The sequence below is a fragment of the Perca flavescens genome, chromosome 8 (assembly GCF_004354835.1).
Source record: "Perca flavescens isolate YP-PL-M2 chromosome 8, PFLA_1.0, whole genome shotgun sequence".
Taxonomy (NCBI): Eukaryota; Metazoa; Chordata; class Actinopteri; order Perciformes; family Percidae; genus Perca; species Perca flavescens.
Window position 1 is genome coordinate 3,609,672 of NC_041338.1, and position 26,661 is coordinate 3,636,332.

The following is a 26,661-nucleotide window of genomic DNA, read 5'->3' on the forward strand; positions in this document are numbered from 1 at the left end:
TCAGACCTCTGTACTATCGAATATCACTCATCCATGAACCACTTTGTTTTCTGAATCATGCTATTTATACCACCGTTGTCCTTTACTTCTTTACTTTTCTATCCCCTTATGATTTGTTTGCCTTTCTCTACATGGAGGCTATTTCTGTCACAGATGATAATGCACAGAAAAGTAGAAATAGATTACTAAGAAGAACTTTTATATCTTCCAAACCTGAAATGTACCGCAACAGCACCAAATCTATTGCATAAAAATTCTCCAGATGTAGTATTTTATAATAGTTGGTCAATTGTTATAGAACTAAAACCTAAAAGCTACATCTAACTAATAGCATTAATGCTTTTATGACCACTGCTGCCATCAAAGAAATTTAGCTAAGCCAAAACTTTATTTAAATTACATAACAAGGCACATTGTTAACCTCCCATATTATGCTATGCCCCAGGTTTGAATCTGATGAAAACCTAAACATTTGCATTAACGTTTCTGCCTGATAGAATATATTTGTTTTGAGTGTGTTTGAGTGGAAGATTGAAGGGAGGAAAAAGGATCAACATGCATTTATAAATTGCGTAATTTTGGGTATCTCCTTTATAAGCAGTATTTATAAGATGCTGTGTGTCAGTGATCCCAGCAATGCTCTTTTCCACACAATACCTGGAATATAGATATACCTACTGGGATACAGCTTGCATATCTTTCACAGTTCCCTGGTGCAATTAGCAATTAGAACTCTTCAGTTCAAGCAATTTTTACAAATTATTGTTTTAAAAAGAAAAAAAAAATTGAATTGGCAGAATAATAAATTGTACAAATAATTACTTTGTCCATTCATAAACTGTTGAGCAAATGCCCATTTTACACATTCAGGTGATATTATTCACTGACCAATGAACAGAGAAGTGCGCTTCTTGTTGGCCGCACACTTTAAAAGGCTTTGATTATGTTTTGGATTTCCCATCTTTGGCCAGAGCATTCCTGTATTAGAAGCACGCCATTCTTAATCTCCAGACACCTTTTTGTATCTTTGTTCTTCAGTTCTTTGCCCTGGAGAAGAAAAATAAGTGTCAAGAATACAAACGAACAGCCTGTCATTATACAATATTTAGACAATCAGTCAATAGTTTGAGCTATGAGTCACCCTGAACTCATCCACCCTATATTTTATATAAAAGGGTGAGACACACTGACTTTAATTTTTCACTATTATACTGGAATAAAAAAAATCCTTTTGCAACATCTCTTCCCTGACTTTTATATACTTTGCTATATGTTTTAATAATAGTTTAACAATGTGTAATACCTGAGTGAAGTCCCAGTAAATCCCCATTCCTTTCTGCTTAGCCTCTTTGCAGTTATAAAGCCCAGGCTCCGTTTCGTTTTTCCCCGGGTCAGTTAAACACCGGTTATCATGGTACTTGTGGGACTTGATGGCACCGATATAGAGCTCACCGTTTGACCGATAATAACAGATCTAAAAAAAAATAAAAAATTAAAAGTCAAGCAGAAAGCAGATTGGTCAGTTACTGTAAATAAGCCAACAGCAGTAAACAGACAATATTTACACCAAAAGTTTTAACAAATTCCAGTATGTTTTACGTATGGTGGACATCAGACGAACACAGCAACTGTTCGTTCACTATAGAGAACGCTCATAAGGTGTGGCTCTTTCAAAGCAGCGTCTGTTTCACTGGCTGTGCGAAGCTATCACCCAAGCCTATAGCGCAGAGGGAGTGGAACCCCCTCAGGACATTCGGGCACACTCCACGAGTGCTATCAGCGTCCGCGGCCCTCCTCAGAGGCATGACGTGGCCGACATTTGCGGAGCGGCTTCCTGGGTCCGGGTCCTCCATGACTCACTCGGTTTTATCCACACTCAATCATCCAGCACTTGAGTGGCTATGAGTTTTTGCAGTTATTAATTGTGATATTCATTTTTTGTCATTATAAGACATTTTCACAATACACATGACATGGGCCTTACAATCAGTAATAGGCCTATTCATGATGATGACAGGGCTTTTCATCAAAATATGTTGTTTGATTCATTAAACCTTGTTTAATGTAAATAGGAAGAGGAATTAGTCTATGTTCTACTTGTCAACCTTGTGTCGCAGGTGGCTGCGCCCTTAACCCAATAGCAACAGCTCTTAGAGGGTGAAGCCTATACAAAATAGAACGATAGTTACGTATTGTAATTCCAGATTCTCCAGAAAAATGCTGATGTTAGCAGCAGATCTCTGGTCTCGCAGCTGTAATATACTGTACAGTAACTGCGGACGTAAGAGAGGCCTGTGCAGGGCACAAGGGTGCGAAAGAAATCTTCACAACTGCGCATACGTGAGGGATGAACCCAATAGCAACAACTCTTACAAGGCTATGCCTATACTCATAGAATCTGGAGTTACAATACGTAACTATGGTTACTTGCTTTACTTACTTGAGGTTGATAGTAGTAGCAACTGTAGGCAATGGGTATGTGACCTGGCACTGGTCCTTGGTCTAAGCACCTGTCAGCATCAAGATTCCTTATCTATAAATGGGGGAGTTTTTCATTTTATCAAACCCAATGAAAATGCATCCAATACTATGACATGTATCATTAAAATACACAATATAATGTGGCAGTGCATATGTGGTGTGCACACCATGCAGTACTGCCTCTACCACACATACAAAGATACATTAGATACAACTAAACTTACTCCTCCATAGGCAACTAGGTTAGTCAAGGGATCCAACTTGGGATAGACATTTTCCAGGTACCATTTGAAAGGTTTACAGTTCAAACTTTCCCTGAGTTTTTTCCTTTCAGAGACATCCCCAATGTCAATTCCGTGATTCTGCAGAGAATAAGGTATGATTTGTTTGTCACATTCATATTCATATTCATAAGAAAAGCTTTTTATTATGGACCCTTGGATGTTCATTCTACATCATGTGTGTATGAGGCATGCAGTATTCCATAGAAAGGGCATCATCATTTTTGTTGTATTTGACTACATTTGAAGTACCTCAAATGGCAAGTTCCAAGCCAAGTTGACGTTGTGTTTGTATTCATCCATCCAGACTTCTGCTACCCTCAGTGCGTTTCTCCTCATGACTTTGCTCAGGTCAGGCGTGTAGGGCTTGTGGGCCCTTGCAATGTGGCCAATCTTGGAGCATGGAACTACTTCAATACTGCCTCCACATGTCCACACCTATATGAGCAAAAAAGCTTAGCTTTACTTTATGAAATGGAATAATTGCTCAGTTACCAATGGGAATTGTGCAAGTACAAAGCATGAATAAAAACAAAAGTTAAGAGTTATTAAGAGCTACTTAGAAGTTCACAAACTGTGGATAGTACCACCGCTTCTTATATTCCCTTAACAGTTTGTAGGGCTTCATCTCTGGGAGACCCCTGCAGCTGACCCATAAAGTTAATAATTATAACAATAGAACATTTGCCACACAACCAGTGACAACCAAGGAAGTTACCACACCTAGCCAAGACATATTCTCTCTGAGAATTCTTTTTACATTTCATTATATTATCTGATATATGAGTGCCAAAAGGACACAACTGAAATAATGACACATAGAAAACAAGGCATAACAGTGAAATGGCTCAAGTGAGCTTAACGCCGTGCTAAAAGGTAAAAGGTGGGTAGATCATGCTAACAACACTCGGGGCGTGTTATCAGATTTTACAGGTGAACCTAAACTAATTTTGATCAAACTTGAATCAGCAGCTATTGCCATGTACTGAACACAATATTAGATTATTTTGTGTAATCAGATTGAACATTATCATAAACAGACAATATTGCTACAGTTTAGGTTGAAAACTATTTATTGATCTCAAAAATGACAAGAGTGACATTTTCCCAATATAAATCAGAATATGGGCTTATGGAAGTATTGGAAACCATTTGTAAACCACATTAATTTTATTTAAACAAATATCTTCATCTTGAAGTAATGCTCAGCAACTTTCACCAAGGCTTTAACTCTTAAAATTTAAAAAAAAACTTCTACAAACACACACTATTAATATAACTGCATGTGCATTAACCTTGTATATATACATTTACATATTATTATTCTGCATTAGTCTGTCTGGAAAATGTTTGTGCTAAAAAGGCATATCCCACTCTTTTGCCATTTTTAAAATGTTTGATAAGGTCATTTCATGACAATAGCAGCAGACTCAACTCTGGTCAAAATAGTTTTGGCTCTCCTGTAAAATCTGATATAATGCCTTGTACTGTGTTAAATAAGTTAGGTTTAGAGGTGCTAGTTGGTGGATTATGTTACCTTTGGACTGAGACAGGCTAGCTGTTTTCTTCCTGTTTCCAGTCTTAATGCTAAGTAAGCAAAGTGCATGCCAGCTGTAGCTTGTTATTATATATATATATTATATAGATACAAAAGTGGTGTCATTCTAATTTAACAGCGACGGCCATCGGCACAAAAAAAAAGTCTAATAAAGTGATATTAACAGCCAACAGCAGGGGGCGCTGATCACTTATGTGCTATGTGCTCAAAAAACTGAGGAAGAATTAGATTAGATGTGACAGTTGCTAGTAGAAAATGTAAGGAGAAAGGTGGATCGGAAAAAGAGGGCCAAGTCTCTCGAGACTGATACAGAAAAATGCAAAAAGCTCACAGAGCTAGAGGGCCAAGTGGAAGCTGAGCCTGAGCAGCCACAGCCTGGTCGTGATGAGGGACGGACAGTTAATTTCACATCAGCAAGAAGTACTGGTAAGTGCCAGGAGCAGGACACATTATAATAGGCTGCCTTTATCCTTATCTTAGCGAATTGCATAGTCAATTATCAAGATGGGTGTGCATCATGATTATGAAAATGATCGTGTCATTTAGTGCTGTCAAAGTTAACGTGTTTAATAATTTCTATTCATTAGAAATTAATTGGGAAGTCAATGGGTTGACTGCAATTTCACTTTGTTGTAAATGAGAGGTTGTACGTAGTGAGCTCACTTTTGCTGCTAGGATGATATTGAATTGGTATTGAATTAAACAGGAAAACATCAGCCATGCATTGGTACCACTCTAAACATGCTAACAAAAGAAGGGGGCTAAAAAGTTTAACCAAAAAATCCTAACTTGCACTTTTTGTCTGTCTTTCATTAGAGTGCTAGCCTAGAAATCTAGACGCACCCTACTGGCAGCAAATTTATTTTGCAGTTAGGGGGTCTAGGCACTCTCCGTTGGCTTGCTAGCTGGAAAAATCAAACTCTGGTCAGGCCAATCACATTGTGAATAGCATCAGTGGGTGGGCTTATGGCTGCTGCTGCTGGGAACAGCGGTCTCCTTAAGCTTTTCTATGAGAAAAGAACAAAGAACGGCACAGAAATCATTCTTAAAAAAGGAAGATATGGAGTGAAAGAATGTGCGTGAGGCATCAATACTAGAAAATATTAAGAGTAATCTTATTCACATTTACTCTCTGCAGTCTGACTTCAGTTCACCACCTCACCATCTGCGTCGCCAATTCCTATTTTGTCTCCAAAATGTGCGTACGCATGGGTCAGAGTTTGCGTGGAGGACCGCACATTCTCCTGTCATGTTTGTTTTTTATAAATCACAACCTTTGCGTGGGAAGTGGCATATGCACATTTTTAGCCCCGTTCTGTGCGTATGCCACGTTTATAAATGAGATCCCAGGTGGTTGTTTGTGAAAGCTTCACAGACAAAATTGATAGGGCCTAGTCATTTTCATCATTTCACAGCCTTAATATGAATCAAAAGTGTAATATGACATTGACAAAATATTAAATAGGTTTTTAAAAGCAATACATATTATATACATTTACATTATATTTGAATAGTTATATATATATATATATATATATATATATATATATATATATATAGTATATAGTATATAGTAACTAACACTGTCAGTGTAGTTTTAGTATAGGCCTACAATATATCTAATTGTGATGATTGCGTATGTTTGTTTTTGATTGATTCTGATGATGGTTTCTGTTTCTGTTTCCTGTTTAATTTTGGTAGTCAGTTTTCTGTCTTGTTTTACTTCCTGTCTTTTAGTTTTTCCATCCGTGTGATTGTCTAATGTGTTCCACCTGTTCCCTAGCCCTAGTGTCACCTGTCCCGTGTTTGCTCGTTACCTGGTGTATTTAGTCTTTGTGTTTCCCTTGTCTTGTGTCAGATTATTGTCGTCTGTTGCCATGTGTACTGTTTTTTGTGTTCCCCGTGGTCTCTTTGTTCCTGTTTTGTTATCCTGTTCTTTTGGTTTGTTCTACATTCTGGACTGTGTACTGCCTGCTACTCTCAGGACTGCTTGTTTGGTATGAACTTTGTTTAATGTTAATAAATCCTCAACCTCAACCTACGCCTGCCTGCTCTGTGCTTTTGGGTCCTCAAATTCCCTGAGTCAAAACACTAATCCCCATGTTCAGGTACAGCAAGTAGCCTACTTTATCTCTGAAAGTGTTCTCAGCAGAGGTGGCAAAAGTATTCACATTCATTACTCAAGTAGCAGTATAGATACTATGGCTTGAAAAGTATCAACTCAAGCTTCTTACTCAAGTAAAAGTGTAAAAGTACTGGTTTCAAAATTACTTATAGTATAAAAGTAATGTAAGGGGGAAAAAATGCCATTAAGGACAAAAGCTTAGCCCGCCCCACAGGGGCCTATAGTGCACTACCCCACCTCCACAAAAAAACATTTTTCTAAAGGTCATAATGACTATAATGTTATATTAAAATCATACCTGCAAACTGAGAAGGGCTGAAAAAGGTATCATCTCTTCTCTCTATCTCTATTATATATATATATATATATATATATATATATATATATATATATATATATATATATATATATATATATATATATATAGTTTTAAAGGAGCACCTTGTTCAGTTGTATTTGTCTGTTCTATATGTTCAAAAATATAAAACAAAAAGTTGCACAAAAGGGTGACAAAATTAAATGATTTATTAAAAATGTTATAACAATAACTTATTTCACCAGTAAATTCCTGTTAAACTACCAAAACAACCACTGGATGGGAAAAAGGTATTTTACATTAACTTTGAATGCAGTACGAGGCTGGCGAAGCGAGGCTGAGTCTGTGTTTTTCAGACGGCAGCTACAGTCTGGTATTACAATCCTCTCCAGTTTACACCGTTTAGCTGTCAACATTTTAACCATGTTTACTCCAGCGGCTAACAGTAGGCTAACATTACCTGCTGTCAAGTGTAGCGTTAACTAGCGTCCCATGCGGCGATGTTTCAGTTCCCTCTAACGTCCGTTTTTGGAGCATCAGAGAGAAGCGCAGTCATTTAAGTGGCTCCTAATAAGGCAACAAAATCCGTGTTGCTATTCGGTCCGGTCGTTAAGGCACCAGTGCTTTTTAATACCGGGTCTGTGCAGGTGCGATGGATCGCGTACAAACCAATAGGGTGTCGGAATGGTATATGTTTATACTTCTCATCCAACCACAATCAAATTCACTCTATCTGGATGGCGCAATTTATCTGGATAGGTTTTTTTTTTGTGTGTGTTTGAACAATGACAAGCCGGAATGAAAACAAGCCAAACTGAAATAGGAGTAACAAGGCTATTTTTAAAATGTAAGGAGTAGAAAGTACAGATAATTGTGTGAAAATGTAAGGAGTAGAAGTAAAAAGCAATTTAAAAAAAGAAATTTAGCTGCAGTAAATTCAAACACTGACTGCCACTTACAACCAATATTAGCTGAAATCCATGCATGTCATGCATATTTAAATAGGGAGCAGCTGGTTTTCGACATGGAAGTAACTTGGCATCTGTGGGTAGGTCCAGTTAGCAATTGTTTTCATCTGGCCTTTTTCTGATATCTAGTGGACACCAACAGAAGTGATACCAGGGATGGGAAGGTGCGTGTGTGTCTGAAACAAGGGGGTAAGCGAGCATTCGGAAAGCGTACCTCCTATGGAAAAATTCTGAGGCTAACAAGCCATCACCTTCAGCTAGCATTCAATTGACTCCCATTCATTCTGGCGTCACTTTGACAGCAAATAACTTTACATCTGAATGGACTATTTGTCCATTGTTTATTCCTAAAGAAACACGACAATGTATAAAAGGCTCCATTACCTTGTATCTCACGTTATGCCTCCGTAGCAGCCGTTTTTGTTAAAATATGCTAACGATTGTGTCATAACCACGTGACTTTCTGTCGCACAGTCAGAAGAAGCTCGCAGGCAACCCGGGGGGCGTGGAGGCATACAGTCAAGGGAGAAGCCCATAGAGAGTCCATGAAAGCATCGGATCAAAATATTTCAGCAACGTTTTGCTCCTGCTCCTACGCTCGGCTCATGGACGGCTCCTACTCACGCTCTCCGTCTCTGTAAGATTGGGAATGATTGAGATTTCTGTTGGTGCAGCTACCAGAAGACTTCCAACTTTCAGACAGGTTGCTCACGTCACATCTACGTCGTCAAAAATTGGCGGTCGCATCAAGTCTGGTGAAAATTTACGTATTTTAAGGGTTTTGGGAATAGGCGCGCAAAAATGGCTCGCTAGCACCCCCTACAAAGTTAAAAAAATGTAGCCACTTCAGTGCGTTTAAAGTAGACTTGGTAAACATATTTTACCTGTCAAGATGTACAAAAAACGTCATTGGAGCCATACCCTAACCCAACAGGAAGTCCGCGATTTTGATTTAAAAGTTCGAAATTAGTGTGATTTTGGCCATTTCCACATGTCATACTTTAACAAACTCCTCCTATAGATTTCATCCGATCAACTTAAAATTTGGTCTGTGCCATCTTAAGAAATTAAAGATGAAAAGTTGTTAAAAGAAAACCTTTTCGTCATAGGGCGTGAACCATAGACAGTATATAATGGACCAATACACCCCGTTGCTCTGGACGGAGACCAGTGAAGGCTATTAGAAGCACTTTTCCGGTGATGGCCAGCTTTACTGCGCAGCCTCCAACTGAGAGAGACAACGTAAATGTGACGGGAGCAACGTGTCTGAAAGTTGTAAGTCTTCTGGTAGCTGTGCCGAGAGAAATCTCAATCATTCCCAATCTTACAGAGACGGAGAGTGTATGTATATGTAAGGAGATAACATGGGCACAGGCTAATTATAGCTAAATAAAATGCTAGTTAACATTAGTAATTAATCCTAAACAGCTCATGTAAGTCGAAACTGCATGCAAGCTTATCCTGTACTATACGGTAATTCCTCTACAATGTGACACAATCGTTAGCCTATTTTTACAAAAACATCTGCTACGGAGCCATAACATGAGGTACAAGGTAATGGAGCCTTTTATACATTGTTGTTTCTTTAGAAATAAACAATGGACAAATAGAGTCTTTAAACGCTTCAGATGTAAAGTTATTTACTGTCAAAGTGACGTCAAAATGAATGCTAGTCAGTGGAATGCTAACGGGAGGTGATGGCTTTGTAGCAACAAAATGGCGCCATAGGAGGTTCAAGTTTTGAAGCGAAGCTTACCCCCTTGGCGTGAACGTGGTGGGGCAGCCATTTTGTGCGTTTCGCAACCAAAACAGGAAGTGGCTGTAACTTGAGTGTACATTGTCCAACTGGCTCAAAACTTTTCAGGATTCATAAGAGTCCAACCCTGAGGACAAATAAAGGCCGATATTTATTTAAAGTCATAGCGCCCCCTAGTGGCAACAGGAAGTAGGCCTAAAAGTCAAGGTGCTATACTTTAACGAACTCCTCCTAGAGATTTCATCCGATGGACTTCAAACTTCGTCTGTATCATCTCAACATCTTAAAGATGAAAAGTTATTAAAATAAACACTTTTCGTCAGACGGTGTGGGCGTGGCGTGACGGCCATTTTGTGTGTTTAGCGATGAACAAGGAAGTTGTTGTAACTTGAGTGTATGTTGTCATATCTGTCCGAAATATCTCACGATTGACAAGTGTCCAGGCCTGAGGACATCTGTAGGCCAAAATTGACTTTTGGTCACAGCGCCCCCCGCTGGCAACAGGAAATGCGCCTTATTTGACAAACATCATCCGATTTACATGAAACTTATGTGTGGTCTACATGTACCCTATACTTTAACCACACCCACTTACTCAGGCCACGCCCGCTTTCATAACATTTGAACCGTTTAAGGTAGAGTATTGTGTGAGGTATCATTGAACTCAGCAGAGAGTTCCTTCTTCATTGGTGATGGTTTGGCCCGCCCCCTAAGCTTTAGCCACGCCCACTTTTATAACTAATGACCCATTTAAAGGTGCTGACACACGCGGCCGATTATCGGCCGTAGGACAGTCTGGCGAGGTCGGTGACTCAAATCTGTTCAGTGTGTCCTGTGCCGTCGTCAGTCTGGGGGGATGTTGGCGTTCATTTTGGCCGACCTGACATGTTCGGCCATCGGGACTCACCCAGAAATGGCGAGCGAAATGAGGTGAATAGAGTCTCTCAAAATCTTTTAAACTGACCTTTGTTGAGCTGAAATGAAGACAGATTCAGCAACTGCATGGCCTATTTCTTGCTTAAAATGTTTTCAGAAACATGTTTCAGTGAACTATTTTAGTACAATATGAGATCGTATTCTGAACGGCTGCCATGACAGTCTGGCTTTGAATTTCCGGAGAAAACAAACCCATGTCATGCATTCGTCCAATCAGCTGCCAGTTTTCATTTCTTGGGGATAATGCACCATGTCACAAAGCTCGAATGATTTTAAATTGGTTTCTTGAATATGATAATGAGTTCACTGTACTAAAACAGTCACCAGATTTCAACCCAATAGAACTTCTTTCGGATGTGGTGGAACGGGAGATTCGTGCCCTGGATGTGCATCCCACAAATCTCCATCTACTGCAAGATGCTCTCCTATCAATATGGGCCAAGATTTCTAAAGAATGCTTCAAGCACCTTGTTGAATCAATTAAGGCAGTTCTGAAGGCAAAAGGCGGCCAAACATGGTATTACAGGCTTATCTGCTAACATTAGCTACTGGCAGTTACCTCGGAACAATCTAGCAAATAGACGGTACCCTAGGGTGCCGTTACCTGAAACAGATGATTTAACGTCACCACTCATTTTGCACACAGTTTAGCAACAAAACTAAACGCTGAGGGAAGATTACTACATTTGTAATGTTGGTTTGGAGTGCTATGCATCCCCACTAACCTGGAAAGCATTTCAAACAGTAACGGTAATAAAGCATGTCGGAGGAATACAGCGTCTTTTTTCTTTTTTTTAATACAGCGTCTCCTGCAGCGGAGAGCGGGGCGTCAGAGGCAGAGGGACCGCAGCGTTCGCTAACATTAGCTTATTGTCTCACCTGGGGATAAACAGTAAATTCATCAGTCTGTGTGCCCAACACTATTTTCCGATAAACTGTAGCTGTCATATTTCACAGGACCCGCATGAGTGTGGTTTTCATGTTTCATGTTTTTCAGCCTCAGAGGGGAGAGAGCAGTGGTGGAGGAAGTACTGAATCTCAGTACTTAAGTAAAAGTACAAATAACCAGAGACATACTGACAAAAAACAATGCGGTGGCATTTTAATTGAGTTAGTTTTAGGTTAATGTAATTGTGCTTACCATCTATGGCCCAGTTTACATTCTGACTTACAATTCTGGTTATCTATCAGGCTGATCTGCATGAACTCAACTTTGCATTATTTCCCACGGGACAATGCTGCACACATTTATTTAGCGAGAACACACATGCTTGGACAACAAGTACGTGGCTTCACAGCTAAGGAGGACCAGGAGTGTTTTTAAGATAAATAAAATAAAAAAAATTAAATCAATAAATAAAGGGTTGTATATTAATCCTATGTGAACGGATACTTCAAATATGACCGAGCAGAGTATCGGCAGCAGCAGCAGTAACGGGAGCAGCAGTAGTACCAGGAGCGGTACGCGCCTGGCCAATAAATGCTATTGAAGGGCGGGTCTTGGCGTGGCCATAGTGGGATTCGTAATATCGCGAGCGGCACCGGGAGCTGGACGGCTGCTGCTGAAGGCTTCCCTGCGGACTGCAAACATGTGACTGTCTGAAAGACGTTTTGGCAGGGGGAAAAACCGATCAGAAAATCTAACGGAAATCTAACGGAACGTTGTAGAAATGTAGTGGAGTAGAAAGTTGATTAATTGATGCAAAATGTAACGAAGTAAAAGTCAAAGGTATGCACTATTGATTGAACTTAAGTAAAGTACAGATACGTGAAAAATGTACTTAAGTACAATACCACTGGGAGAGAGAGAGAGCGGCTGACTGTGAGATCAGTAGAGCAGACGGCTCTGCAGAGTTGTGTATAATTACGACTTTATGACATTTCATGAACAGCTGATTGAGCGGCAGTGCGCCGCTGCTACATGCATATAGCGGAAACCATGCATGTGCACATGTGGTGCTGATGTTGCGCGATGTAAATCATGTGGCGCCCGAGTGAATTTGACCGGCATAAAATCGGCATATGTCAGACTGACTGGCAGGTCGCCGGTCATGGCCGATGACGTGAAAATCGGCCAATTCCGGTCACCAGCTGGTCAATCAGTGTATCTCTAATTGTTGAACTGTAATACTATCAAAGATGAAAGTTTAAATTAATTACCTGAAAAGGCTGAAAGAAAAAATACTTTGTATTATTATCAGACATATATACTGCATAGAACGAAAAAGCATCAATCTAAACTGAGATTAGATGTGATATATATTGCCTGAAGAAGGGGGCTGAACAATTTTGCATTGAAAACGAAAAATGAGCATAATGACAAGCATGTTCACATAAACATAATATACGATGGTATTAAGGCATCAAAATTGCCTAAATATGGATTGTTAATTATATGTGTTCTGAAGTTGAAACAAATGAAAGTCTGTCTTTTATATTGTGTGTGTGTGTGTATGTGTGTGTCAGTGTGAGTTTGTTTGTGTGTGCGTGTGTGTGTCTGCATATGTGTGTTTGTGTGTGTCTGCATATATGAGTGTGCGTGTGTGTGTGTGTGTGTGCGTGTTTGTGTGTATGTGTGCGTTTATATGTGTGTGCCTGCATATATGTGTGTATGCGTGCGTGTGTGTGTGTGTGTGTGTCTGCACGTGTGTGTGTGTGTGTGTGTGTGTGTGTGTGCGTGCGTGCGTGCGTGCGTGTGTGCGTGCGTGCGTGCATGCGTGTGTGTGTCTGTGTGTGCGTGTATGTGTGTTTGGGTGTGTGTTAGGGGTTGTACGGCTCACAAAACCCATGGTTCGGTTCGTATCACAGTTTTAGGGTCACGGTTTTCGGTTCTGTACGGTTCTTGTTGTTATTTTTTCTTTTAATCTTTAACACTCCAGAAATATACTTATGATATAGTATGATATATAGCTTAATTATCCACAATGTAGGATACAGTATTAAAAAAATATATATCATGTAATCTTGCAAAAACTGAATTTGACTTGACTTCAAGCACATTATTGGGACCATCTCTGAGGAAAGCTAGCTGAGATTTTGATACAGCAAGAGGGAAGACATTGATGATTTCAACAAGCTTTTCATTTATTTGGCAAAAAAAGGAGAATGTGTATTGCCATCTACAGGAACTTATGTGCATTTTTAGCACACGAAGATTGAAATTTTACAGAATATCAATTGAAATAACTTGCATCAAACTGCCAACTTCAGTGTAGCTCTTATAAAAATGGTATCCTTTAAAAGAAAAGAGAGGAACTCTTAAAGCACCGTCTTTGAATAAGTCACAATACGTTATACATAAAAAAAAGTTGAGTTTTTTTTGTATAGTTCTTTAAAAATAAAAATGAAACTTGTTTTGGGGAGAATAAAATTACTCTGGGCTGAGTTTTCTTAGTAACTTTACCAAAACAGCTCAGGATGCTGCAAATGTTGGTATAATATGAAAATGGCTGGTGGATTTAAGACAAAAAATGATAATTTATTGAATGAATCAAATTTGAACATGTCTGTCAGTGGCTTGTTGATCTTTGCATTTTTAGTTAATTTCCTATCCTGGCCTGGGACACACATTCATTTGGTTTGATAAAGTACTTATTGGACTTTAACTTAATCATTGCACTTGAGTGTAGCTGTCCTCAATTTAGGTCATCCTGTAGCCTACGTCTCATCTCCGTTTTTTCCTGCATCCACCGTGTGTGTTTGTGTGTGCGCACACGCGTCAGTCGCGGGGGGAACTGAGCAGCCCCGCCCGCTGCAGAGAGCCGACAGGATTGAAACAGCAGCCGCTTCAAAGGCTTTAGAGTGAAAAAACGTTACAGCGTACATTGGTGTTAAAATGTCTACAGGTTGGTCTGAAATGTTTAGCACCATCTTTCGCTGTACGTTTTGTTGGTAACTTTTATTATTATTATCATTACATGTCATTTAGCTGACGCTTTTAACCAAAGCGACTTACAATTGCTATATATGTCAGAGGTCGCATGCCTCTGGAGCAACTAGGGGTTAAGTGTCTTGCTCAGGGACACATTGGTTGATGTATCACAGTGGGAATTGAACCCAGATCTCCCACATCAAAGGCATGTGTCATATCCACTGCGCCATCACACTTCTCCATACATCTTCTTTTGTGTGAAAGGGAAACACTGTCTGAGGTCACATACGGCACGAGGCTACATTGCGCATGCGTCGAAGCGTGCGGCACACACACGTTCCGAACCGAGACAAGAGAACCGAGACGAGAGAACCGAGACGAGAGAACCGAGACGAGAGAACCGAGCGGTTCAGATGTTTTTTCATGAACCGTTCCACCCCTAGTGTGTGTCTGTGTTTGTGTGTGTGTCTGTGTGTGTCTGCATATATATGTGTGTGTATGTGTGTGTGAGTGTGGGTCTGTGTGTGTGTGTGTGTGTTTGGGTGTGTGTGTGTCTGTGGGTCTGTGTGTGTGTGTGTGTGTCTGCATATATATGTGTGTGTATGTGTGTGTGAGTGTGGGTCTGTGTGTGTGTGTTTGGGTGTGTGTGTGTCTGTGGGTCTGTGGACGTGTGTGTGTGTGACTGTGTGTGTCTGTGTGTGTGTGTGTGGGTCTGTGTGATGTTCTGTTATGTTCATATTATGCCCTGTTTACACTGTACCTGTACATGGTTATTTTGACAAATGGAACAACAAACACTTTTCTGAAAACGGACAGTTGTGCACAATGTTATTTTTGACAATGGAGAGGTTGAAATGTCTGTTTATGAAAAAAGCCAGCCATGTGTAAACGTAGTCTTTAACTGTCTGTAGTTCAGTCTGTCATGGTTATTAATGTCATGGTTACCATGTTTGTAAAAACAGTAGGACACGCTTTGATCTATGTATTGAGATTCCCGTGATCTTTAATCAGCTAACAATCGTAGCACCTGCTGTTAATATGTCACCTGTGGCACGCTGCAGCTATTCAGAGACACTGAGAGCGAGCTATCAAATAAAGGGGCTGCCAAAACAATAAGCGGTATCAGTCAAATGACGTAATCGTGACCACCACAAGGCCTTTGTGAACGTATTGATATAACATTTATGTGGATAAACATAAAAATTTGGGCATATCAGCGATTTAAATAAGTGGTTTGCTCTGCGTTTTGTTGGGAAATGTGGAGGATGTTTAACATGGGAAGCGAATGAAGGAAGATTTTAACTGTTGTCATTTGGAAGCTCACCAAGCCATGTCATATTGCATAAATGAGGACATTGAAGAATAATAATACGAATACCTACATTTTGATGAATAAATTGTGTATGAGAATGAGAGTAAAAATTGTGGGTGTAAAAGCAATTTACAGAGAAGGGACAAAGATAATTTTTTAAGGCTCCGCACTTCAGTTGATGATATCACCCACTGTAAGTCACTGCAATATACACCCATTATAAATGCAAAAAAATCCTGAAATGATCATTAAACTTAAACAGCTTTTTCATAAAAACTGTAAATATATCAAAACACATAGTAGACCTGAATACCTGAAAGGTTTAAAGTTTGAAACACATCTGTAGGTGAAAGAATGTAGGTAAAGCAGAAGAGGATTTGAAGGATTTGAAGCATGCTCTCATTGACTTTAATGTTAAAATGAAATGTTTAAAAGCTTAATATTTAAAAAGTATAAATAGTAGGAAAAAGTTTAAGAAGTCCCATCATCTGCTGAAAGAGCTGAAGATTTTGATAGGTGAATGGTTTTAATAGCTGAACGTATGCAGAAGTTACGGACGGACGACCAAAACACGTACGGAATAATAAAGAACCAAACAACAATAGTTGGAATGCTGCTGAATCAGCATTCCCACTAGGGTCGAGCAGACAGTCCGAAACATTACAAGTTTCTCAAGTGACTCGCACAACCCAGATCAGTTTAGTGAGTGACTCAGAATAACCCGAATCCTTAAAAGGAATCGAGTTTGCCAGGCCTAGTCTCATCTGGAGTTAGACAGGTGAAGCTTACTCACTCGAATTCCCAGCTCAACATTTTCTCCACCGTACACTTGCATTCCTTCATCAAGGAGTCCGATTTCTCCCAGATACTTTCTTTCAGCAACTATGATCCCCATGACAGATGGACTTCTGAAGTGAAAGAAAAGACCTGTTACTACTGTATAATTTAAAAACATGTTGCATCACCATAAGCATAAAAGTAAAGCTTTCAGATCATTAAGAATGCCTCATCTAAGATTTGTATATGTACACGATATGTTTGACACATATGTAAGTTGGAACAAGACTGAGCAATTTCATTTAAAACTTACTTTCCAGGCAACGAGCCGTCATTGAGTTTGTAATACTCGTCCGAAAAACCCTCATACATGCACCATAAAGCCCAGTCGAAGGCTTGTGCAAATGGATCGTATGGAATAACATTGAAGTCATCAAACATTACATTGTCAAACACAGGGGATGTCACCACCGTTCGGTCAGCCTTGATCTGCGTCAGCAGGGGTTCCGCCCTGAATGAGGGGAAGGGAGGAGAGGTGGCTTACCCATCACTTCATTAAACTGTTGTTTCTGGAACAACCAGTGACACTGCTGCTTCATATTTCTTTGGCTCTTTCTATGAAATGACTGTATGTAGCTGGCATGTTATTTGATCAGCAGCTGCTGAGATCAAGCATTCCAAACAGACAGAACACACCCATTTTTTCAAAAGTAATCCAGTGGGATTTTGGATCATGGATTGGATCAAATCTTGGAAATGGGTTTTTCAAAAGCAAAAGAGGGATTCCGAACTAAGATCAGATCATGTAATCCAATCTTACAAAACTTTGAACTCGTTTTGGAACTTATTTGATCAAAAAAACACAGGATTATCCTGATCCCATTAGAAGGGTGTATTCAGTTGTGATTTTTCAAGTTTTTTTTTAGAGTAAATTATCCCAAAATCAATGTTTAGTGATGATATATACATCTCTTCATATGTGTAGCATATGGTATGTGGCAGTGGTGGTCTAAAGGTTAGTTCAATCCCCAGACCGACAGGATAAAATCTGGGTGGGGAAAGTGAAAGAGCAGCGCTTGTCCCTCCCTCATTACCACCACTGAGGTGCTCTTGAGCAAGGCCCTTAACCCCAACTGCTCCAGTGGAGCTGCTCAGTGGCCAGCAGATCAGACTGTGGTTGTACTGGGTGGCTTCCAGGTATGAATGTGGAACTGTGTGTATGTGATCAGGGCGTTCCTGCAAAAGAGAGGCGGCCTCTCAGTGAACCTTCCGTGGATAAAGGTTAAAACAAATTTTAAAAAGCATGTCACATTTAATGAGATATGGTGAACAAAAAAACCAAACATAAAATAAAGAATGTAAAATGTTTCTGTTTATTAAAGTTTTTCTGTTTCTTAAAATTAAAACAAACAATGGCTATTTGTGGCCACAGGTATTTTGCCCACCTGTTGTTCTTTGCTAAGCCAGTAAGCTACACTTTTGGTTCCATTTAAGGCTCTGTTAAACAGGATTTGGTAATCCTGAAATTTGGTATTTGGATCACAGTGATCTGATCCAATGTTCCTTTAAAAAACTGGCATAAAAGTAAGATGGATCAGGTGATCCTGGATAGCAAAACCTGAGATTTCTAAATCCTTATCAATTTGATCCAGATTAAGTTTTTGGGCTGTGGTGGCAAATTTTATTTTAACCATTTGTTTAATGATATTAACCATTTGTTTAAAGATTGTTTTATAACGCCACAAGATTTAGCTTCTTCATGTGTAGATTCAAAAGACTCCAAGTGAAATAGTTGGCAACCGTGAACTATAGCCTAGAGAGTTATTTAGTTTTACTAGCTTGAAGCTCCTCACATTGTTGACTTTTTGCTTAGATAGAAGTGGAGAAGGCCAATGACTGTTTACAACAGTGAGAACTACGTAGTTTTCTGTCTCCTGAGATAAAAGTGTTGTTTAGGCTAATGTTAAGAACAGAGAGCAGAGGGGAAGGTGAGACAATGGTGTGACTGTTAATAAACCAAACTTTGGTTTAATTCTCAAACAGTCGTTACTCGTTTTGATTTTATCATGAATATCACTAACGCTGCTGCTTCAAGGAAAACTTCCTCCACAGGGCCCAGTTTAAAAAAAAAATGTAATCTGGATCAAATTGGTACGGATTTGGAAATCCCATGTTTTGCTATCTAGGATCACCTGAAAAAAAATAAGGAATGTAAAAAGTTTCTGTTTATTACAGTGTTTCCGTTTCTTAAAATTATAACATACAATGGCTATTTGTGGCCACCAGTATTTTGCCTACATGTTGTTCTTTGCTAAGCCAGTAGGCTACACTGTTGGTTACATTTAAGGCTCTGGTAAACAGGATTTGGTAATCCTAAAATTTGGTATTTGAATCACAGTGATCCAATCCAAAATTCCTTTAAAAAACTGGCATAAAAGTAAGATAGATCAGGTGATCCTGGATAGCAAAACATGGGATTTCCAAATCCGGATCAATTTGATCCAGATTAATTTACATATTTTTAAACTGGGCCCTGTGCATTAAGTTTAATGTGTACACAACCAAGGGAACATTGGTGCACCATTTGGAAGGTGGACGGAGCTTCAGACTGAAAAATGTTGAATTTTGATTCAGAAATCTAGTTAATGTTACCCAAATTAGACTGTTTTGTTTTGGCTAATGCACAATTGCAAAGTCAGTTTGCCAAACTTACTATTGCACTACAAATGAGCATGTGACTAAAAGTCTGAGCAGCACCCTCGTTCCCACCACTGTGCAAGGCCTGTAACACCCTCATTGCCTACGTGGGCATGCCAGTACACCCGACTGTGGTTGTACTGGGATAAGTCTGTGCTTGAACTGGACTGTTGCAAATGTGTAAATAGGGCGTTCCTAAAAAGTTATTGTTAGAAAAACATTTTGTGGTTATTCAAGGGCTAAGATGTGAGGCAGGCCATATTAGGCATCAGCTCACCAGAGTCAGTTTGTACTTGGTGGTGATATAGACACTTCCCTGCATAACATTTAATAACTGTAAACATGGTAATGTTGTCAGTACTGGTGGTAATCTTGAGAACTAAGTAAATCTCATTACAATTTTAATTAGAAAAAACGGAGGGTTATTTAGGAAGACACAAGTGAGCACAGCTGCCACCGATATATAATGTTAACGGCTGCTATTTATAGCACCTTTAATGTTGAATCAAAAATGACATACATGCCAGTGAAAATGTTATACATAAACCAGGTATAAAAGATTTATTGTTGCCTCATTCTTACCACAGCTCATGGACTTCGATGTGCGCATCCAGGATGGCCACCACGTCAGCAGTAGCAGCCCTCCAGCCAGACGCCCTGGCGTGAGACAGGCCATATGACTCATTGTGCCTCACCCTTATGATAGCGAGACTTGGGTTCTCCTGCTCGAGCGACTTTACGTACATGTCAAGGTCACCCTTCAGGTTTTCTAAATTGAGAGAAAATGCGGGCATTTTTTTTTTGGGGTGTGACAGATGTTTTTAAAGGAACACGCCGACTTATTGGGAATTTAGCTTATTCACCGTAACCCCCAGAGTTAGACAAGTCGATACACATCCTTCTCATCTCCGTGTGTGCTGTAATGCTGTCTGACGGCTCCAGCAGCATCAGGCCAGCACAGAACATGCAGGTGAATGGTTCCAGTAATCTTACTGCTCCCAATAAGTGACAAAATAACACCAACATGTTCCTATTTACATGTTGTGATTTATAGAGTCACAGCGTGTACAAAAAACAACGTAACATGAGACACAACCGTCTTCTAACTGTAAACAAACCGGGAACTATATTCTCAGGCGGAAGAATATAGTACTTGGGCGGAGTGATATGCTCACAGCAAGCCTGTCTGAGAATATAGTTCCCGGTTTGTTTACTGTTAGAAGATGGCTGTGTCTCATGTTACGTTGTTTTTTGTACACGCCAGACTTACAAATCACAACATGTAAATAGGAACATGTTGGCGTTATTTTGTCACTTTTGTCACAATTTGGAGCAGTAGGCTAGTTGGAACCAGTTACCTGCAGGATCTGTGCTAGGCTAAGCTAATGCTGGAGCCGTCAGACAGGGTTACAGCACGCACGGAGATGAGAAGGGTATGTATCAACTTACTCTGGGGGTTACGGTGAATAAGCTAAATTCCCAATAAGTCGGCGTGTTCCTTTAACATAGAAAGTTTAGCTGGGCAGGGACACAAAGTACAAAGTACACTTACAATTTTGAGAGCAACAGTTGTGATCATAGACGTACCTCACATGCTCACAAAATACAGGATGCAATTGAAATGAAATTTAAACATTAAGTTGATGTTGTGATTGTTTCCAATGAAGTATTTACTGGAATTGTTGGGTCTTTGTAAATTATAGTGTGGTCTAGACCTATTCTATCTGTAAAGTGTCTTGAGATAACTCTTGTTAGGGCCCGAGCACCAACAGCGGCGAAGGCCCTATTGAAACTGAAGGAATTATTATTATTTTCCCGTCAAATGAATTGGCTTTTTGAGGGGCTTAACATATTCAAAAACTCACCAAATTTGGCGGTCGTATCAAGTCTGGTGAAAATGTACGTATTTTAAGGGTTTCGGGAATAGGCGCACAAAAATGGCTCGCTAGCGCCCCCTAGAAAGTTAAGAAAATTGAGCCCCTGCAGTGCGTTGCAGTCTACACTCACGGAACATGGTACACATATGTAACATGTCAAGATGTACAAAAAACTTCATTAGAGCCATACCCTAAACCCAACAGGAAGTCCGCCATTTTGAATTAAATGTTCGAATTTAGTGCGATTTTGGCCAGGGTCCAGGCCTGAGGACACCTACAGGCCAAAATTGACAGACATTGGTCATATCGCCCCCGCTGGCAACATGAAATGTGCCTTATATGACAAACAGCATCCGATTTACATGAAACTCAGAATGTGTGGTCTACGTGTGATACTGAGCCGCCCCCTATAATATGACCATGCCCACTTACTCAGGCCACGCCCCCTTTCATAAAATTTGAACCGTTTAAGGTAGAGTCTTGTGTGAGGTCTCATTGACTCAGAGAGTTCCTTCTTTATTGGTGATGGTTTGGCCCGCCCCCTATGCATAAGACACGCCCCCTTTCATAACATTTGAACCGTTTAAGGTATACCTTTGTGTGAGGTATCATTGAACTCAGCAGAGACTTCCTTCTTCATTGGTGATGGTTTGGCCCGCCCCCTATGCTTAAGCCACGCCCCTTTTCATACATCCTGACCCATTTAAGGAGAGTCTTGTGTGAGGTATCATTCATCTCAGCAGAGGCTTCATTTTTAATTGGTGATGGTTGGACCCGCCCCCTATGCTTTAGCCACGCCCCCTTTCACAGCTAATGAACCGTATGACGTAGAGTCTTGTGTGAGGTATCGTTAAACTCGGCGGTGAGTTCCCTTTTCATCGGTGACGGTTTCCGGCGTCTGAGCAAATGCACGGTCGCAAGGAGCGGCGTCCGCCGGTAACCCCGACGCGCGCAGAGGCTTGAGGGCCCGTCCATCGCTGCTCACAGCTTTAATTAGGGCCCGAGCGCCGACAGCGGCGAAGGCCCTATTGAAACTGAAGGAATTATTATTATTTTCCCATCAAATGAATTGGCTTTTTGAGATGCTTAATATATTCAAAAACTCACCAAATTTGGCTGTCGCATCAAGTCTGGTGAAGATTTACGTATTTTAAGGGATGTGGGAATAGGCGCACAAAAATGGCTTGCTAGCGCCCCCTAGAAAGTTAAGAAAATTGAGCCCCTGCAGTGCGTTTAACGTAGACTCACGAAACTTGGTACACATATGTAACATGTCAAGATGTACAAAAAACTTCATTACAGCCATACCCTAAACCCAACAGGAAGTCCGCCATTTTGAATTAAATGTTCGAAATTAGTGCGATTTTGGCCATTTCCACATGTCGTACTTTAACGAACTCCTCCTAGAGATTTCATCCGATCAACTTCAAACTCGGTCTGTGCCATCTTAAGATGTTAAAGATGAAAAGTTGTTAAAAGAAAAAGTTTTCGTCATAGGGCGTGGCCGTGGCGGGGCGGCCATTTTGTGTTTGCCGCCGAAACAGGAAGTAGGTGTATCTCCAGTGTACGTTGTCCGATTACCTCAAAACATTTCAGGATTCATAAGAGTCCAAACCTGAGGACAAATAAAGGCCGATATTTACTTAAAGTCATAGCGCCCCCTGGTGGCAACAGGAAGTAGGCGTAAAAGTCAAGGTGCTATACTTTAACGAGTCTGGGTCTGCCAAGGTTTTTTCCTAAAAGGGAGTTTTTCCTCGCCACTGTCGCAACAGCCACTGATAATGCTTGCTCTTGGGGGAATTACTGTAATTGTTGGGGTTTTGGAATTTATAGAGTGTGGTCTAGACCGAAAATTTCTCACTATTGACAAGGGTCCAGGCCTGAGGACACGTACAGGCTAAAATTCAATTTTAGCAACTGCTGGCAACATGAAATGCGCCTTATATGACAAACATCATCCGATTTACATGAAATGTGTGGTCTACATGTGATACTGAGCCGCCCCCTATAATATGACCACGCCCACTTACTCAAGCCACACCCCCTTTCATAACATTTGAACCGTTTAAGGTATACCCTTGTGTGAGGTGTCATTGAACTCAGCACAGACTTCCTTTTTAATTGGTGATGGTTTGGCCCGCCCCCTGTGCCTAAGCCACGCCCCCTTTTATAACTAATGACCCAATTGATGTAAACCCTTGTGTGAGGTATCATTGAATTCAGCAGAAACTTCCTTCTTCATTGGTGATGGTTTGGCCCGCCCCTTGTGCTTAAGCCACGCCCCCTTTCATAAATGCTGACCCATCTAAGGTAGAGTCTTGTGTGAGGTATCATTGAACTCAGCAGAGACTTCCTTTTTTATTGGTGATGGTTTGACCCGCCCCCTATGCTTTGGCCACACCCCCTTTCACAGCTAATGAACCGCATGACGTAGAATCTTGTGTGAAGTATCGTTGTACTCGACGGGCATTTGCGCGTCTGAGTGCCGCGCAAATGCGCAGTCGCAAGGAGCGGCGTCCGCCGGTAACCCCGACGCGCGAGGGCCCGTCCATCGCTGATTGCAGCTTTAATTATGATTTGATACTATAAATAAAATTGAATTGAAGTTGTATTTAGTGATGTACTGATTAAAAAGGTGTTTCTTATTAACTTTCAACCATGCATGTATGTAAGGATGGACAAGAATGAGAAACACCATTAGTACAGTATATTGCAATCCAGTGCCATTCCACCACTAATTACAATCTTGAAATGACTAAATGCTGTTACATCGTACAGGGGTTTATGTGCTCTTAAAAAAAAAAGGAGTAAAATGCTTATTTGCCTTTTCTTGTTGAGAATTACACTACCGGTCCAAAGTTTTGGCTCACTTAGAAATTTCCATTCCACTTCATTCCAGACAGAATACCAGCTAAGATCAGTTGCATTGTTTTTTTAATCAGGGCAGCAGTTTTCAGATTACATTACGTGCTCACATAATTGCAAAAGGGTCCTTTACGAAAGGAAAATATATTTACATTGGTAATTATATTTTCCACATTTGCACAATTTACACATTTTCATCCATTTGCATTCAACTTACCTTCAGAGCTATTGTCGTCCACCAATATAATCTCCTTCAGAAGGTGTTTAGGGGTGCGGTCAATGATGCTGCGCATAGCTCTTTTGATAATAGACAGGGCCTCATTCAGGTAGATCAACACTACTCCAATACTTGGTAAGTCTTCTGGGTAACTCTTTTTCAGACACCTATTCAGAAACAAGACAAACCATGAACAGAGAGGATAATCGGCAAACAATGAACTGGATGGGAGGGGCCATTTCTTTAACTTTTATCTGTATGTGAATTGAAATGACAGCTCTGGCCTCATAAGAAATGGTTGTAGCCTACCTTGGATCCCTGGTATCTGGAAGAGCTCGATCTAGAGGAAGGCGATCACTGAGAAAAACGTTGTATCCATACTTTTCAAACAAACCCTGTGCCTCTCTTTGGTCATCCTCCGAGAGATTTTCCCCCCATTTCACGAACAGGGCAGATTTAGGAAACAGTTTCTTAGACTTTTTCTCTTGAGGAGTCTCCTTTTGGTCTGGGATTTTTGTTTCAGGTTTCTCTTTCTGCTCTGGCTGTGTGACAGTTGGCTGTTTGATCTCTGCAGCTTTTCTCCATCTGAGTATGTCCTTTTCTAGAATTTTCTGCATGGTGTCCTGCTTTTTCTCAAAAGCTCTGACTACATTGTTTTGACAAAAGGATGACAGGGAGAAAGTCAAATGAGCAGCATGATTACTGATGATTACATGTTTTCCTACATGCTTTCATAGAGGAGATCATTTTCGGCCAAAATCAGGTCGACAGTATTAGCATTGTCTATCATTGTGTGCAGTTTGCTAGCTGGCTAGTTCACGACTACGACACTAGTCTAGCCTACTGTATGAATGAACGAACGAACGAACGAACGACGATCTAACGAAACAATATTAAACTCAAAGGAGACTACACTTGCAAAATCCGTGATGGGACTGAGCTTGAATAGCTTCGGCGACTTTTTATAGTACAAAACCGCTGTGAATCAAACCAAGTTGCAGTCTTTCTAACCCTAACCTTCCAATCATTACGGAGAAGCCCGTTGTCCAGGCCAGCCCACTCCTCCATTCACCCCCAGAAATGCTGAGCGTCCGTGGGCGGGACATAATCGCAACATTTATCCAATGATCGTCTAGTTTCGAAACACTGAAAAAAACTGCTCAAAGCAGCCCCATTGAAGACCATGGATGCCAGGTTTCAACAGGGAAATGCACTGTGACGCTACGGGAATGTATGAGAAGGAAATCAAGTCAGTCGACCTGCTATATGTAGCTGATTCTGAAGGAACTCGTCTTCAAGATGAATGTGTTCTAATGCATTTTTAGTACACAATAATACATATTTGATCATTAATATGTTGACATTCTAGGGGAAGCTGAGCTTCCCTTGCAGTCTTAAAGGTTCAGTGTGTAATGTGTTTAGTTCAAAATTTGTGTTGCCCGTATAACTTGTCCTTTTTCATGAATATTTACCACCACCATCAATTCCAAGTATTCCTACTGGCTTGAAATTTTACATTTGCATTTGCATGAACTGGTGTAGACGCTCCATATTCATGCGCCATCTTGAAATACGTTAGCCGGTAAGGGACATACAGGACATACTGCTCCGCCTTTCACGTTTTCGCTGTCACATGATAAACTCACAGGTGCTGCTAATGCTGCTAACGGGTATCGGAGCTTTCCGGCCATGGAGGACCACATGTATTCAAAATCCAAATTTTGGGCACAGGAGTCTTCTTTGCCCAGAAAAAGAAAAAGGAGATTGAAAAGAAAAGAGCTTTTTGAAGCGTGAAGGCTACCGTAGCTGTAATACATACTTTGAACTGTGTGGCGCGAGAGAGTTGATTGTGATATATGATCTCAACGCTAGATGGGAGAACTTCCCACACATTGGACTTTAAAGAAATTGCAACTGGATTCTAATAAAATGGTATTGATACCCAGAGGGAAATTGGTCAAAAAAAGCACAGGAGAGACTAAATACAAGGATAAAAGGATAAAAACAAATTGTAACAATAGACAGCAAATATCAAGAAAATGACCATTAAAAGCCATTCATCCAATGTCACTGAAGTTAAATCATACAGAACCCAACTTTCTTTCCATTTCCCCATCTCCATGTGTAGTAAATAACTGATTAAACAAATGAATTTGTGCACATCCACTAGTGGAAAAAGATGAATCATTGATTCAACTCACGGAGATTGCTGATGCTTGTCTCCAGGTCAGAAAAACTGCTGATCATTCGCGGTGTGTCCAGCTGTTTGTCAGTCTCAGCTTCAGGCTTATATCCACCCTTTAGAAAAATGCCCACGTAGACAAAGAGCCCGATCCCTCCCAGTATAACGATTGAACGCTTGAACCACACTAGTCTCATAGTGATAACGCACAGACTGAACCCCCAGCAAGGGAATGGAAAACCTTGAAAGACGCGCGTGAGCAGCAACCCTTAGACCAGGCTACTGGACTGACAGCGTCAACCAGACAAGTGGCATGTGTTTATGAAAGATGATATCTATCTGGATGATACCTTCTTTTCTTTCAAAGAGCGGGGGCAGTGAGCAGCATGCAAAGAGCGGGGGCAGTGAGCAGCATGCAAAGTAAGACCGGTTCATCCTGTAT

At 40.5% G+C, this 26,661-nt stretch overlaps 1 protein-coding gene across 1 annotated transcript; it reads right to left on the reverse strand.

The window, feature by feature from the left end:
- Positions 1 to 800: 800 nt before the first annotated feature.
- On the reverse strand, positions 801 to 26,416 carry LOC114559606 (probable polypeptide N-acetylgalactosaminyltransferase 8). Its single transcript, XM_028584350.1, has 11 exons — positions 26,239 to 26,416; positions 24,347 to 24,683; positions 24,038 to 24,204; positions 19,661 to 19,847; positions 16,695 to 16,892; positions 16,398 to 16,512; positions 3,015 to 3,200; positions 2,706 to 2,843; positions 2,441 to 2,533; positions 1,304 to 1,474; positions 801 to 1,047 (listed from the first exon to the last, which is right to left on the reverse strand). Exons 1-11 carry the CDS (start codon positions 26,414 to 26,416, stop codon positions 928 to 930), a joined length of 1,890 nt encoding a protein of 629 aa, XP_028440151.1. The 3' UTR covers positions 801 to 927.
- Positions 26,417 to 26,661: the final 245 nt, after the last annotated feature.